The sequence below is a fragment of the Ixodes scapularis genome, unplaced genomic scaffold, assembly GCF_016920785.2.
Source record: "Ixodes scapularis isolate PalLabHiFi unplaced genomic scaffold, ASM1692078v2 PGA_scaffold5__190_contigs__length_132052651, whole genome shotgun sequence".
NCBI classification, from domain to species: Eukaryota; Metazoa; Arthropoda; class Arachnida; order Ixodida; family Ixodidae; genus Ixodes; species Ixodes scapularis.
In genome coordinates this window covers 4,551,339-4,567,921 of record NW_024609880.1, presented here as the reverse complement: position 1 = coordinate 4,567,921, position 16,583 = coordinate 4,551,339, and the positions used below count along the sequence as shown (strand labels likewise).

The 16,583-nt window shown below is 45.7% G+C and overlaps 1 protein-coding gene across 1 annotated transcript; it reads left to right on the top strand.

The window, feature by feature from the left end:
* The first annotated feature begins 9,278 nt into the window (after positions 1 to 9,278).
* On the top strand, positions 9,279 to 12,723 carry LOC121048671. The gene is made up of 3 exons (XM_040505286.2): positions 9,279 to 9,509; positions 10,934 to 11,162; positions 12,524 to 12,723. Exons 1-3 carry the CDS (start codon positions 9,459 to 9,461, stop codon positions 12,721 to 12,723), a joined length of 480 nt encoding a protein of 159 aa, XP_040361220.1. The 5' UTR covers positions 9,279 to 9,458.
* The last annotated feature ends 3,860 nt before the right edge of the window (positions 12,724 to 16,583 follow it).

Sequence of the window (16,583 nt, the reverse complement as noted above, 5' to 3'; positions counted from 1 at the left end):
AATAGTTCCTTAAATTTTTATTTAATACTTCTGAGTTCAGCAATTTTCGTGGTAGTATAAATTTTCAGCACTTCCCACCTTTAGCCGATAATTAAATTCGCGACTACGGCAACTACGACTTGGCCACATTGATAGTTTTTTTTTTTTTTTGTCGCTTCGTCGCTTCGTTGGCTTCATTTGTTCTTTGTTTCAGTGTTATCATACCGTGTTTGTAGTGCTTTCTTTCTTGTTCCGCGCCTGCTCAACGATCGCTTCTGGCTGGTTCGTTGTAGCGTTCTTTCGTCACCAGCGAGCATGTTCGCGTACGTACGTTATGAGGACAAGCACAAGGCCGTGCTACCCACGATTTTGATCAAGCGCTTCACGCCGGGAGACGTGGATGACTTCGACCACGAGAAGTCCAAGATGGTCTTCTGGGTAGACGAGAATGGTAGTCAGGCCGGATACTACAAAGCAAAAGTCGTCATGCTTGGAGGTAAGTTAATGCTGGCACATAATTCATCGAGGCGGGCACCGATCACAAAATCTGCGAATGTGATGCCGCTAGTGTGTACAACATGGCGGCGCCCATCGGCAGCCATTTCGGACACAGATGACTTGGGCAAGGCTCCACTCGCGAGCCGACCCTGTAGGTTAATGTTATTGCAGACTCGAGTGGCTGACACCTCTACACATGCGTTATCCTCCGGGGTCGGCCCGTCAGCTGCATGAGTCTTTATTGATAACGTGTAGTCCGCAGGTTGAAGGAATCAGCAGCGAACTTCGTAAAGATGCCTTGCACTATCGTAACAGGGCACTGCAAAAGGGCTTCCTTGGCACGCGCAGCCAATCTTTAACAGCGTTAATGTCACGATGTGGAACGCTTACGGAGGCTCGTGACAACGTACCGTACGCTGTGTTAATAGGACGGCTGTCACATGCCTTGCACGTGACTGCCGTCATGTGCATTGCATGTGGTTGTGTTATTGACCTTGTCTAAAAGAACTGTACTTCTATTCAGAAACCGAAGACCTCTTGCTGCGGTCAATGATCAAGCAGAAGATTGCAATTCCTCGCATCATCCACGATAACCGGGAAGGACAACCAATGAAGGTAATTCTGAGTTCGTAGCATTTTTCCCGATCGCTTTTGACTGTGTTTCTAAAAAAAAAAAAAGGTTCCTGTTATTTTGTGTTTTTATTTGCTCATGGACAGTGGTTTATAAATAGAGTAAAGCTATACGCACTACGTCCTGCATCTTGACCGGATGTGACTATATGTGCAACGCGAAACTCCTATCAAAGGATTGGTTACATTCAGTTTCCAAAGGGGTGGCATAGCTTAGTGGTAAGGTGTCTGCTTCATGTGCAGCGGAGCCCGGTTTAATTGCCAGTGTAGGCATACTTTTTTTTAGAGCGCAGCTCTTAGGGGCCCGTTTCCGGCTTGAGCGGCGTCGCCGTCGGCGTCGGCGTCGGCGTAACCGCGCGGTGCATCATGGGAAATGTCCCATAATGCACCGCGCGAGCCCCCCACCAAGGTCACGTGACCTCGTGGGGGGTCACGTGACCCCCCGAAGTCACGTGACTCCCCTGAGGTCACGTGGCCCCCTCCTCGAGGTCACGTGACCCCCGCCGATGTCGCGTGACCCCCCGATGACGTCATCGTCACTGATGACGTCACCGGCATCCACATCGTCATCGTCATCATCACTGATGACGTCACCGGCATCCACATCGTCATCGTCATCATCACTGATGACGTCACCGGCATCCACATCGTCATCGTCATCACTGATGACGTCACCGGCATCCGCATCGTCATCGTCATCATCACTGATGACGTCACCGGCATCCACATCGTCATCGTCATCATCACTGATGACGTCACCGGCATCCACATCGTCATCGTCATCATCACTGATGACGTAACCGGCATCCGCATCGTCATCGTCATCATCACTGATGACGTCACCGGCATCCACATCGTCATCGTCATCATCACTGATGACGTCACCGGTATCCACATCGTCATCGTCATCACTGATGACGTCACCGGCATCCACATCGTCATCGTCATCATCACTGATGACGTCACCGACATCCGCATTGTCATCGTCATCATCACTGATGACGTCATCAGTGACGTCACTGATGTCGTCACCGGCATCCGCATCGTCATCGTCATCATCACTGATGACGTCATCAGCGACGTCACTGATGACGTCACCGACATTCGCATCGTCATCGTCATTATCACTGGTGAAGTCATCAGTGACGTCACTAATGACGTCATCGGTACCCGCATCGTCATCGTCACTGATGACGTCATCAGTGACGTCAGTGATGACATCATCGGCATTGGGGGTCACGTGACCCCCAAGGTAACGTGACCCCCCCTGGTTAGTTTAACCCCCCCCCCCAGTGCCCTTCCCTCCTCCTCCTCAAGAGCTGCGCTCTAATTCGGCGTTACAGGGAGTTGTAAGCGGCTTTCATTTTTTTTTTGCTGAGCATTTGGCGATACTTACGAAATTTCTTTTTTACAATTAACACTAGAAAAAAGAAGAAAAAAAAAAAGGTTGATGAAACTTTGCTGAGCTAAATGGAATGGGACTCAGTTTGCAGTTACAGCGGGGCTTGGGTTGCTGGCTGCATGCCGCCAGGCGGCGTGTATGGGGGGAGGGCCAAGCGGGTTAAAGGGATGCTGAACCAAAATCTGGATTCCCCCAAAACATGCGCCAAAAGCATGCAACAGGATGCTACAAACACCAAAACATCACTCATACAGCGATATCTCAAACGGATGACCGTATTTTTTCAAAAAACGAGGCGCATTTGGCATGAATGTTGACGTCATGTTTCTCCGAGAAGGAGAGGGAACGGCCTCGCGTCTTTTCCGCCTCGTTGCCTTGAGGGTGCGAAGAGAGGAGGTAACTAGGCATCTTGACGTCACACGCCTCGTCGGCCTGGTTCGATCTAGACTTCTTTTTCCAAAAATACGGCCGTCCATTTGAGATATTGCCTTACTAGTAGTGTTGTAGGGATTGTAGCGCCCCGTCTACATCTCCAGCATTGTTTTTTTGAAATCCAAATTACGGTTCACCATCCCTTTAATAGTTTCGTAATTAGCAGCTGCACATTGTCGCCGCAAGGTGTGAACGCAGGCGGGGGTCTGGCTTAACACTTTCCCCAGTGATGCATGCGCCATCCGAAAAGGGTGACCCAAATGGCGTGAGCTCTCCTCGTCGTGCATATAGCCATCTCCGGTTGAGGTGCATAACAAAGTGCATATAGCTGTACTCTTATAAATATGGATTTTCTGGCCAACACGTGCTACCACGTATTGCCGTCCAGCAAGTTGGCATACTTTGTTATGCCGATTGGCCATGGTACTATGTACAGTCATGCAGATGCTCAATAGCTCCACCCGAGCGGGAGTCTTTCTCTGGGAAGAGCTTGACTAGTGGCTTACATTGGAATTAGCGCTCGCATCAGGACTCGCCCATGTTGAGCGGATAGAGGGAGCTCATCAACGTTGACTGCCGTTATCATCTGCGCCTGTGTCACTGCGGTTTTAATTGAAAGGGGAAGAGGATTCTCGAAACTGCAAGCTCAGCGACCACTTGTTTGAGCGCGAGAATAAAAAGTCAATTAAAATAACTATGAGCCCTTTCTTTCAGCGGTTTGGAACTGATTGTATTACACTCAATTTCTTTTTTTGAAAGTGTTTATTTTTCGCGATACATGTGTGTTTCCTTGAGTTGCGGCCCATCGCAGCCGCTGGCGATGACGCCAGCTACCATTGCAATAAGATTATCGTAATCGTCTTATTACACAGGTATCCCTTCCCACGGCAGTGAAAAACAGCCAAAACACAACTGTGTAATGCAGCCTTAAAGCCTCACACACAGCTTTACAAAATTATAAACGGCAAGTTCGTGGGGGAAAAAAAAAATTACCAATAAGTAAAGAAGAAAAAAAAACAAAAAAAGACCTCGGTCAAGAAAATGGTTCATTTCGTTGTTTCTAGAATCCTCACTCGCTTTCGATCAGACTGTGGTGACTGAGGCTCAGATGATAACGGCAGTTTGCGTTGTTGAGCTCCGCCCTGTCTGGTCCGCATGGATGAGTCCCGGTGTTAGCGTTAGATCGAACGTTAGCCACCAGTCATGCGCTCCTCAGAAAAAAATGCCCGCTCGCATAGAGCTATTTACTTTCTGCATGACTTTACTAGATACCATGTGTGCTGTGTGCCACCCATCCACCCGCACAGACGTTGACCGAGTCCTTGATTAATATTTTCTCCAAAGTTTGGCACGTGTTCAACTTTGTTGAGTCTAAACTTTGGGCTGAATTATTGATTTAATGGCTTGCACGATTTTTATTAGATATCATTGGGGCTCACCCATTTGTCTAGCATACCTCTGGACAGTGTTCTATATAAACAAATAGAGAAAGAAGTCAAACTTGTACCTTTCAGAGCAGTATGAGGAAATTAGTCCTTGTAATGCCTCAGGGCATTCTATCACACCTTGTTATTACAAAGCTTTGCTATCATGACTAGCACAGCTTTGTAATGACATATTAGTTCAGTCATAAAGGGCACTTGGCTTGTCAAAAGACACTGACTGCTGTAGGCAGGGGGCCGCACGTGCCACCTGTGAGCAGAAGCTATCATTCTCGGTCGTGATAACGGTTCAGCAGTGGCGGTCGTTCAGCCAGATGACTCCCACGTGCCAGGATTACGATAGACTGCATTATGGGCATGAGAATGTTACCCCAGGCGCCCAACTTGAAACAGTTAGCTGAGAAACATGCCGGTTAAAATGGCACCGGACATGACATGCCCTAATTTTCATCAAGGGTTTATTTTAGTGCTGCGCATTACCTTGTCAGATTTCAACGCCAACTGCCATTACTGAGTACTAGGCCTGGCTAGATTAACGTTTCATCCTCCTATTGAGAGGCAATGCCACAGGCCATTCAAGGCAGTAAATGCGAGTGATGCATCCTCGGCAGGCTCACACAATCCCATTTTTCTTCTCGTCCTGCGGTATCTTTACTGTGAATTGATAATTTTTTAGAGCATTAGATAGATAAGTTCAGTCTGATCGGCTGCCACCACCATTCTGTTTCCCAGTGGAAGCATTTTGTGGCAGCTCGCAAAAGCAGCGCCGAATACGACTCTAGGCACATCTCTGTTGCCTACGTTGACGCCTGTTGTGAAAGTTTACATATGTGCTGTTATTTTTTTTTTCAGCCTGCCTTCTATATCTTTGCTTTTACATTAATTAATCTTTTTCTTCCATGCTTTCCATAGCAACAGTGGTGTAGAAAGAAAATGATTGAACTGTGTTATAAAATAATGGACCTAAGCTCCATGCTAGAGCAGTAATGGCAATTTATTTGAACTCCTTTTTCTAAACATTTTGTTTTGTATCTGCAATGTCTCCAGGATGGTCAGTCAACCTCTTCACACACTGCGCAGACAGATCACGGAGAGAAGACTACTTCCAAAAAACGCCGTATTGAAGAGCAGCATTTAGACGGCAAGTGATGTGCACCACTATTGTCATGTTGCATTTGAAGGGGCACTCCGGAGCTTTCTGAGATGGCCTATTCATGGCCGTAACTCAATTTATGTGCCCTAAGCATCCCAGAAATTCAATAGATAAAATCATGTGCAACCTATTTCACTATTTAAAACTATTGATTGTGGCTGTTAAAATGTTTACTCAAACTTCAATTACTACTCTGTAGCAACAGCCCTGACACTTTAGTTGTAATGTCTTCTTTACTCAGGATCGCAGGGCACTGTTCCTATAGCGTTGTATGAGGCTCAGCGAGCTAAAGCCAAGGCGCTTAAGCAAGAGGTGAAGCGTCTCCGGCTGGAGCTTGATGAGGAAAGGAGCCTCTCCAGAAGCATACAGACCATATTCCTGTCAAGACTACGTAAGTTAATTCAGCATGACAATATTTTATGCCATATTGCTGTCCGCGGTGCCGAACATCAATGCCCGGTAACTTTGTGTTTATTCTCGCTCGCGCCGTAACTTATATCGTTTTATCCTACATACTTGTTCTGGAAACTTCCTGCTCATTCTCACCACAAATGCCCGACGCTGGAACCTGTGCCGAATGTTTGAAGCATCGATGTCGCGCTAGATAAGGAGCCGCGCATGACCTTGTCGAGTCAGTCTTGCTTCTCACTGCTGTACGCGGTGATTTCTTTCTTCTTTTGTTTGGCACAAGTTTGAGTTACCCAGTCATCATCTCGGACTCTGCGCCTGGTCTTTGTGACAATATGTGTTAATTCTTTCTTCGCATGGTAAGCTTGGAATTATGTATTGGATGGTTGTACTATTGCAGACAAAAGTTCTCAGGACGCGCGAGAGGTGATTGAAGTGCATAGCTGTGCCATCTGCCGGTGGCTCGCCTGATTTTTAAACCACAGGAGAGCGCATGTGAGTCCTACTGTGCTTGCGGACATATGTGCTTATTCGCTCTTCTGCGGGACCATACTTGCCACAGTGTATGGTGCAAGGCTCCGCTTCGGTGGCCGCTGTTGATGAACGTCTACAGCGGATGCAGCAGCTAGAGATGGCGCTTGCAGCTCGTATCGCTGGCCATTAGGAAGTTGGGTTTCTGAATATGGCGATTCTATGTTTTTCTTGATGCCGCAATTATTAGGACAACCTTCCTGATAAAGCACCTATAAAGCGACAAGTCACAGCAGGTGAACTAAGGAATAAGATAATTTAGTTCCAATGTCAGAGTTCACTCGTCTCGCATGAAGCACTGCAAAGCTAAAAGCGCTATCATCAGTTGCGACATCTCACGCCAGATTCCGCCAGAATCACCGCAATGCAGAGAAGCGGAAAAACTTGCATGCCTGCAAGCCAGCCACATAGCTAGGGGGGGCATAGAACCTGCCCCCCCCCCCCCCCCCCCCCCCGGAACCAAATCCTGGTTACGTGCCTGCTGCATGCACAGTAGGGCACGCATGCGCTCTTCTGTTGTCTCGAAACCAGGCGAACTGCTGGCTGACGGCGCAGCAGTGCGCTTCACTTGCCGCTTGCGCCTCCTCGGGTCTTTTGTCTGCGATAGTTCATTACAAAAAGATTAAGTGGCACCACATCATTTCTGTTTTTGTCCTAATACTACATTGTATCAGTAGTAGCGGGAAGAGCAGGTAGCAGAGTTCTGAGTCCCTAGTATTGGTAGTCTGATTACATATCCTTTTTTTTTTAACAAGGTACCAAACTTCATAAATGGAGAAAAGGGATTGTGTTGCAGCAATTAGTGGTTAAGTGACACTGCCTCCTGAGAGAAGTTTTGGACAGGGCCAGAATACCTCGAACGATTTGAATGGTTTTGGATAGCTTCAGAACATCGTAAGGACCAAATGCACAATTGTGGGCAACAACGCACCTTGGAAACTGCATGCTGTCATAAAAGCAGCAAGGAAGTAACCCTGGTTCAGTTGCTTTCTGGCACGTGAGAGAACAGCCTGGACAAGACACACATGTTAAAAAATACATTTTTCATGAAACAAGATTTCAGTTGGAGTAATATTTAAAATGCGAGTTGCCAATTCCTCCACTTTTTTAATGTACCGTGAACCCAGCCAGTCCCGCCCATTGCTGAGGTGGTACGCCAGTTTGTGGGATTTTGCTAGCTACCAACTAACACAGGTATCGATAGAGTAACCAAAGGGTTGTCTCAACAGCGGCGATATCTCAAACGAGACGTCAAACCTAGTAGCCCGCGGTCCCCACATCTCCGCGGCAATGTAGACGACGTTTAGGGCTACATTACCGCGGGTCGGTTCGATTAATTACCTCTGTTGGTGCCAATGATCGTTTACCTTGTCTCACTCTTTCGAATATAGCGGAAGAGAAGACACACGTACCAAAGTAAGGACAGAGTCCAAGAGCATTTATTACATACTCTTCTATATGAACTACAATGTCCCCATCCAAAATGACCCCCGCGCCGGCAAGGTAAGAAAAGGTCCTTACCTGGCCAGACGCGGGGTTCCGGAGAGCCAAGACCGGGGAAGCGTCGGAGAAGTCGCCGACGCACGTCCTCTCTCTTTCGCCGTCACTCGGACGAGTCCCTTTCCCGAAAGCGGGAAAACAAGAGGCGAAACCTCCTCGCCTGTCAGCAGTGATCCACATCCGAGCGGGGGGACGGAAAGAGGTCCCCCCGGGAGAGAGTGAGAGGAGGGCCCCCCAAACCAGTCGGCCCTCCGCCTCACGAACAGGTCGGAGCTGACGGCGAAAAAACCGAGTGTTCCGACCCGCGGCCGTTATCACAGCCATCGAGGAAGGGAGACCAGAGGAATCCCCACAACTTTCATGAATCAAGCAACTTTCTAGCCAATGTAAAAGTACAGACCTGGCCGATTTGGCTGCATCACTCCCCCGGAAGCAAAGGAATTAGCTGCACAGCAAAATGAGTCTCAAGCCGTAAACATTCTTCCGATTACATTTGCTTTTTATGCGAAATGCATCTTTTGACATGCATGTCCTACTCAGGCTTTAAGTATTTTTTCCTTTTATTAGCATAACCCTACAAGGCTGGTCCACATATTTTTGCTGAATTACAACCTGCTGCAACTAACTGCTTACAGCCATGATAGTTCGGATTGCTATCACAACAAATTCCCAGAATAAAACTAAATCTGGTTTCACATTATTCATCTGAATGGTAAAGTAAATTGATTATAGATGTAGTTTTCATTGTTGATAACTGTAAAAAGGTAAATAATGTCTTTTATTTTAGGCATGGAAATCAAGATGCTTTTACTGTGTGCAAACCTAAGAAATACATTGCAACAACCGATCATCTCTGACATCAGAATAGCTTGAACCCCACAACCTGCTGGGATCTATTCAAAGTAGCTCTGGCCTCTAAACATATCCCCTTGTACAATATCTGCTATGATTGTGGCTAGATGCCTCCTTGCATTTTGAAGCAGTAAATGCTTTGCTAATGCTGGCCAGTGGGTCAGTGTATCAGACACCATCTTGTATACCCCATCATAAGCAACAGTCTCACCAGTTGTGACATGACGGAAATGTCTGAAATAGCTGTTAAAGCGGGTAGAGTGGCAGTTTAGAATCTCCTGTGATGTACAGCTCATGGAGGATACAATTTTTGTGGCCTTCGCAAACAACAACAGGAGCAGAGTCGTCTTCTGCGGTGTCTGCTCCAGCAGCTCCTGCCTGCTTCAGTGGAAGGCTCCCTCTGCCGCTAGAGTAACCAGTCCCTAAGGAGCCTCAAGGAGCGGCAAGGGAATGTCCCCTCTCCTTACATGGAACCTCAGTCTTGGACTATGATGTGAGCAGCCCAGAAGAGCTGTGCCTGGAACCTCCTGCTGCCAAGGTCTCCGCGGTCGTGCTGTTAAGAGAACCCGATGAGATTCTGACACCAAGCCAGGCTATCGAGAAGGTACAACCCCCAGCCAGCGCCCAGCTGATGTTGCCACCGCCCCCTCCTGTGCCGGTTGCCGCTGGGAACCCTGATCAAGTAGGCTGACCATTTCTGGTTTTGTAACCGTATCCGACTTATCTTGGCAATTTCTTTCAAAATAAACATATTTAAAGTACTGCTGGAGATAGTCTAGCTATGTTCAAAATTTATTGTAAATTTTAAGCATTCATGTGACCATTCAAAATGCTGCAGTCCTTTTGCATTTGGTTCGGAGACCTGAGTGGATTCATCAAAACTAACGCCCGGCGGAGCTTAGTTTCGATGTCCAGGATGCGCGCGTGTGAAGAAAGCCAATGCGGTGGTCATTTTTTTTTTGAAATAGGCTTGTGAACAATCTGAATGCCCTCCTTCGCTAGCACCCGTGCCAGAGCTTCACTTGTTCTTTTCACAAGGGAACAAGTGAAGCTGCAAGTTGTAGTCATTGCATTGCAAGTTGTAGTCATAGACACGATGCAGGTTGTAGTCATAGACACGCAAAAAAAAACCACATCGGCAAACAAAAAAAATTCCCGCGCACGCACTTACCTTTTTATTTTTGGCATATATATTTCCCGCCGCTTACCTCCTTGCTTCTTTTGATCGGTGACATCAAAAATCAGGAAATTTAGAAGCTTTTTAGGTGACATTTCTACAACATTTAATAACGGCAATCGTAAGACATGTTTTTTAACGCAATTGCACACGCACTACGGCCCCTCTTTTTGAAATACCAAAAATCGGATGTCACTTACTGGATTTGTGTTCTCCCTTGGAAAACTTGGTGGCGGTCGAGCAGAGGATGATCGGCGAGTCGAGGAAGAAACCGATTTTTTCCCGCGCCGGCACGGGGGAAAAAAAAAATTTATGTCCTTTGCTTATTTTGGGAACATTTTGAAAGTAGGGGTTAGGCCCTTCTGATATGGGCACACCCTTGGTATTGTACAGTATACTGGTGTACATTTTTTAATCCAAATTTTATTTTTAGATAAGGGCTCACTGCAATCTGGATGCCATTTCCACAGACTGTTGGTGTGACTGGTAGACATTAGATGGGTGGATATATAACCATGGCAATATTTTGACTAATTAACCACAATTTAATCATTAACTTTTTATAATTGAAATTTTAATGGCAGCCATTATTAGGTTCTCACCTAATTTAAACAGTCCACAAACCTACAGGGGCCTTGAAATATTTATTGAGTTCTGCATTTTCTTCACCCAATTCAAGAACCGCTCACGATTCTGGATTCGGTGAGTGTATATTCTAGCTAGAACGAATAGGGATGCTGTGAAATGGATGTCCGCATGAGCTTCTTGAAAGTACATGGCTTAAAATGACTACACCTACCTTTTTGACACTTGAATGAAACGGGGATTCTGTGACGTAACATCCTGGAAAACGTATTAGTCTAGTTCTTCTCAGTGATAGCTTTTTATACTGCTAATCCCAACCATTGTAATTCTCAATTTTTCTGCAGGTTGATCTGGGCAGTGGTGTTTCAATGACGGCAGCGCAGTTTAATCACTGCGCTGATAAATCTGACACCGATTCAAAATTTGTGAGAAATGCTTGCCTGGCAATGTGGACAGAAGAAGAGCTCCTTGCTCGGAGCGTGACAGGGAACCGCTCCCGGCGTTTCCTGAACCAGGGTCCGGAGGAGGACGCCAAGCTACCTATGACCCCGAAGAAGCTGGAGGCAGTTCGAGGTAGGTACAAGCTTGCTTTTCACTAACAAAATAATCTGAGTAATCGCGGTTTCCCTTGTCGAAGCAGATGATAGAGAGGGGGGATGTTTACTTGGTACGAAATAACCATGCAGTCTGTTGAAAGTGTTTTGAAGAGACAACTTTTCTGGAGCATGAACTGATTTCTGAGTTGGCTGTTGCATGACTTTGCACTTGCATCCAAATTTACTATCAGCTTTATTCATACTTGTAACTGCAACCAACTTTTGATTGACTTTTGAATTTCTTTGCTTTGACAATGCCTCGTTGCCCTTGTGATTGTGAAACTCTTTGCAACATAAAAAGGAAGCATTGATGCAAAGCTATATGTGCTGCTGGAGACTGCATCCAGCAACCATCTTGCTCATGTGTCATTCATTGCTTAATTTGATGTTGGAAAAGGTTTCTTGTGCAATTTTTTAAAAACCACGTTCTACGGTGGAATTTGTTTATAACAAACAGCTCGAAAATTGTGTAAATGCAGTGCAGATGGCACAGTAATGAGCTTCTATTGCGTGGCTGTTCTTTCATAATAACTCTTATTTGAAACCATTTCATTTACTGGGGTCTCGAGGACTCGTTCAGCATAGCTTGTTTATTAAGCTTATAGCATACCTTGCAACGGCACTCTTAACCGTCTCTACCCTATTTAGTTCTTCGTGCGCAATTTCACGGTAGAGACGCCATGAGAAGCTGATTTGCTCCAGGTTGGGAGTGGTGCAGTGCAATGTTTCTAATGCCTACACAACCAAGTTTTACGGTCTTGTGCACAAACCGCTTGCGGACAAACTCGGCGGTAATTTGGATGTCCGTCAGCTCACCCATGGATACTGGTTGGCACCTACAGAAAGGCCAGCCTACTCCACGCTTCCTTGAGCTCGCAGAGATCTGGTTTCAAATTGGCAATCGTTGCTTCGACCTTGTCGAAGGAATGCTCTAAGCATTTCTGTGACCCAAAAGTTGTAGGTCTATTCAATGAACGAGTATGACTACTCCGCTGCGTTTTACGTGGTGCTTTCGGTACCATGTGCTTGAGCGCGGGCGTCGCAGGCGCCAGCGCGCCACTACTGTCTGCGGGGAAGCCTACTGCATGATATCAGGAGCGCGCACAGCGCACCGCTTTCCACGGGTGTACAGCGGGGAAGCCTGCTGCATGCATTAGGAGAGTGCGGCCCGCCACTCGAGATTTCGACATATCCGATGTAGGGTTCATTATTCGAGATATAGTTTTCATGCATATTGATCGATAAGTTTTGGTTTGATATAGGACATAATTCCCATTATGTGAGTTAATTATAGTGTACGACTGTAATAGTTGTGCCTTCTATTCTTTCGTTTTTCAGTGGCCTTTGGCTTCTTCATTGGTGAAGGGCCAGAAGAAGTTGTAAAAAAAAGAATGGCCAAAATGAATTCTTACGTTGCAACGTACCTGCAAGATAAGAGAAGCAGGGTGAAGAAGGAGCTCAAGAAGAGGGCAGCAGCAGCGATGGCGGCAGCGCAGGCACCCACAAGCGAGCTAGTGGTGGCAGCATCGCGTACCTAATCATGCTACTTCCCTGTTGCAGAGCGGGCTTTGCCTAAAATAAAGGTAACTTATGACTTTCTGAGAGATTCATTTGTCCAGCCAGCATATGTGGATACCACATGAAATGCCTAAAATGAATTTTATGACCTGCTCATTTAATGAGCCCTCATTTTTGAACGAGAATATGTACAGGTTCCGATATTAAAATTCGTACAACCCCACGTATTAAATGGGAACTTTTACGAGTTCTCATATCAAATGAGAGCTCATACGAATCCACGTATCAAATGAGAAATCATACGAGTCCACATATCAAACGAGAATTTATATAGCTTCTCATATGAAACGAGGATTCTTATAAGTACTCGTATCAAATAAGAATCTCGTTTCTTCTCGTGTCCGATAAACACATATGAACTTCTCGTACATACGATTTTTTTCAGTAGGGTACGTCGGCAGACCCCGACGGAATGGCATGTGCTCCGCACTCTTTCCGCCGGAGGTGTGGTCCGTCAGAGAGTCGACTTTGGAGGACATGCCAAGAACGAATAACAGCGTCGAGGCGTGGCACAGAGGTTTCCAGGTAAGTTTTCTAAGGTTGGGCAAGTGGGTGTTACGCAGCAGCTATATGTATATGTGCGAATGGTTATTGCATAATAATGAGACTCGTCATGCGTGCATAATGCTAATTACCACATTGACAAACGAGGACAGAAACGAAAGCATGATATGCTGTTTGCATCGGAATATGGGTTCTAAATTGTCTTTTTTAGGGTTATGCATACTGAAGTTGTTGTGGCGGGGGAAATTATATTAATAACCTTGTGTGTACCAGCTGGTTCAATTTTGTACTACCTTCATAACATTGGCGGCAAAATGGAAACATCACAAAGAATACAGCGAACAGGGAGACGAACCGGGCACACGTAGTGCTAATTTCAATGTGCCATTCCTCTCCTACGTCCTAAAGTTTACACTTTTTAAATATATAACGTCGTTTTGATCTTTTTTTCTCTTCAGAGGAACGTGGGCTGTACAGCGCCAAACCTCTGGTTCTTCTTGGACTGCCTGAAGAAGGAGCAGTCTCTGACCGAGATGAAGATTGCCCAGGCTCAAGGCGGGACGACGTTAACAAGAGTCTCAAAAAAGCACGCGGACTGTAACAAGCGCATCAGATTTATCGTCGAAAACTACAGCAGCACCCGCCGCATGGAGTGCCTGAGGGCGCTTGCGCGAAACCTTGCCTTTTGATTCTCTCCAATAAAATTGTTCTATCAAGTCTTCCGTCTTCCGAACATGTATTTCGGAACGCCTGATACCAGCATTTCATGCTCCAATGCACGACGGACTGAACAAACAATTTCGCCCGTCCTATGCAATTATACATACGTTGGTCTTTGAGTTCAAATGTGTGTACTGCCAAACATACAATGAACAATAGCTTGATATTATTGTTACTGCAATTCAGCGAACATAGTCAGTTGCTTAAAATTACGGTTCAAAAACTAATACCATTCCCGGAACACTCGCTGTGAGTCTGTGACCAATCGTCTGGTGGACGAATCATCCTATGACGAATGTTCCGCTGTGACGAATGGTCCTGTTACCAGTTATCCTATGACGAATGTAGCGCTGTGACGAATGGTCCTGTTACCAGTCGTCCTATGACGAATCGACATGTGACGAATGGTCCGCGTCCCGCGCAAAGGGATGCTTGGCACTCTACAGTTCTGTAAAGCCTTTTTTTTTTTTGCAACACCAAGCCCCTGAATCTATTTTCTTTTTACACCCTAACAACAATGTCCAAAAATCCAAATAAACATTTCTACAAAAAAAAAGGGGGGGAGCAAGTTATATCCGTTTTTTTTTAGTCTTTTTTTTTTGCGATCGAAGGCGGGGAAAAAGGAGGACACAAAGTGATTGTATGCCTCTTCGAGAAGCTCGAGGCGGTAAGTGCACAGACAAGAATTAACAATGCTCTTCTCGGTTACAGTGACTACGACCATTTTCATAATGTCACAACACGAGACAATGCTCCGTCTGCCCTGAAATCCACTAAAAGGGATGTGATAATATGTGAAGGCGTTATTGCCACAAGCATCCTCGTTCGTTGCTGCACACTTATCACCTTCTCTTAGAAAACAGGATGTATCTTTTTCTGCTTCTTTCACATTATTTGAACCTGTTTTGAAAGATACTTGCTTTTTTGTGGTCCAATTTCTAGGGTTGGCCAACTTTATTTGTGAATTTCAACCAGGTTATCCGCATCTCAGTCACCTTTTTGTGAGTCAGCTTTTTGCGATCACTCCGAAAACAATAATTGTCTTCCTTTTTTTTTCGCTGTTTGTATCCCAGCACGACGCATCTTATCTCAAGCAGAGACCTTTAAAAATAAAACATAATGGAGGCTGACGTAGACTTGAGATTCTGGACTTGAGGAGAGAGTGAAACTCATGGCTGTGGGTGTGGCTCAGTTTTCTGCCCAGCGGAAGTCTATCTGGAGAAAACGGGAGTAAACTGCAATCGGTCCGTGCTCCTTGCGTTTTTGAACGGCATCAAGAAAGGTACACACGGCAAACGTGCATTTGCATTTCCTTGTTCTAACCGACGTTCTCATTATTTGTTTTTCTATTACTTATATTTATAGCGTAAAAACGTCTTCTTATTCACCAATGCGCCGCAAGCGACGCTCGACCTGTTCAGAACCAAAGAAAGAAGAATATCGAGCCACACCTTATTTATTATTTAATTATCACCTCACTGTTACCAACTCTAGTAAGACTCGAATATCAGGCAACCGCTGCAACGATGAAGCTTTGCCCTATCTTCGAGCTAAAAAGTAGTTCCATTGCTTCGCTGAAAAAGCTCAATGCAGAGAATTAAATATTCGTGAGGCACAGTACGGCAATCCCATGCAGTGCCTAAGTTAAAATGGTGTTCAGCGTAGCAGTCGACATCTTCAGTAAGAAATGACGCAATGTATGTCGGACAAGACTTTCAAGAGCCAGCTATTGCTCAAAATACTGAAGGTCAATAAATGGGACAGGTGGCAACAGTAAGAACTTGAATAACCTTCTTCCTTTTGTTTCTTAATTGAGGAAAATATTGTTGAAAGTAACGCCGCGAAAGTAACGGATTATTTTTGGGAGTAACGGTCACTTACTTTTATGAGAGGGTAATTGTAATTGTAAAAAATTACAATTTAGCCTTGAGTAATTGTAAATGTAATTCCTTACAATATTTCAGTAACGTGTACAAGTCTTATAGCAGCAACATCGTGATGGGTGCAGTGTTGTGGGTTGTGAACAGAAGACTGGACTTATCGCCGATGTGACCGTGTGTTCGCGTTTCAGTGGTGTAACAACAAGATGAGATCGCAAACAGTCGGGCATTGATGCCGCTGGTCGCGCCGGGATCGCAGCGGGCGGGGTGTCGCAGGTTGACATTCCACTTTACATTAAAAAGTTTATTACCACTTGAGGGCTTAGGTGCAATCGATCGACGTGCTGATAGTCATGTTGGAACGCTGGACTGAACAGTAAGCTCCTATCGCATAGTGGCCAATGCGACTGTCGGTTGTGTCGTCCCCGGGAGCGATTGCGCTCTGGGGAAAGGACAACAGAATGAAATCGTGACGGAAAGTACGTATATTTACAGTGTGTAATATTAGCATTAAAAAGCAATAGTAGGTAAAATCAAAAAAAAAATGCTACCCTTTATTTTGCTGTTCAAATATACTACGGTTCCTGGAGAAACTGCCCTCCAAGTAACGCGCTGGGATGAGCGCTAGAAGTTTTTAAGCTCGCCATGGCCTAGCTCCGTACACTTAACACCTCTCGCAAGTTGCGGCTTTGGCTGCATTCAAGTTGATCAAAAAG

Excerpts from the sequence above, each read along its gene's own strand:
- LOC121048671 (XM_040505286.2), top strand. The coding sequence starts at position 9,459 with ATGTTGCCACCGCCCCCTCCTGTGCCGGTTGCCGCTGGGAACCCTGAT. Across the intron at positions 9,510-10,933 it reads CCGCTGGGAACCCTGATCAA|GTTGATCTGGGCAGTGGTGT; the intron begins GTAGGCTGACCA and ends ATTTTTCTGCAG. Across the intron at positions 11,163-12,523 it reads GAAGCTGGAGGCAGTTCGAG|TGGCCTTTGGCTTCTTCATT; the intron begins GTAGGTACAAGC and ends TTCGTTTTTCAG.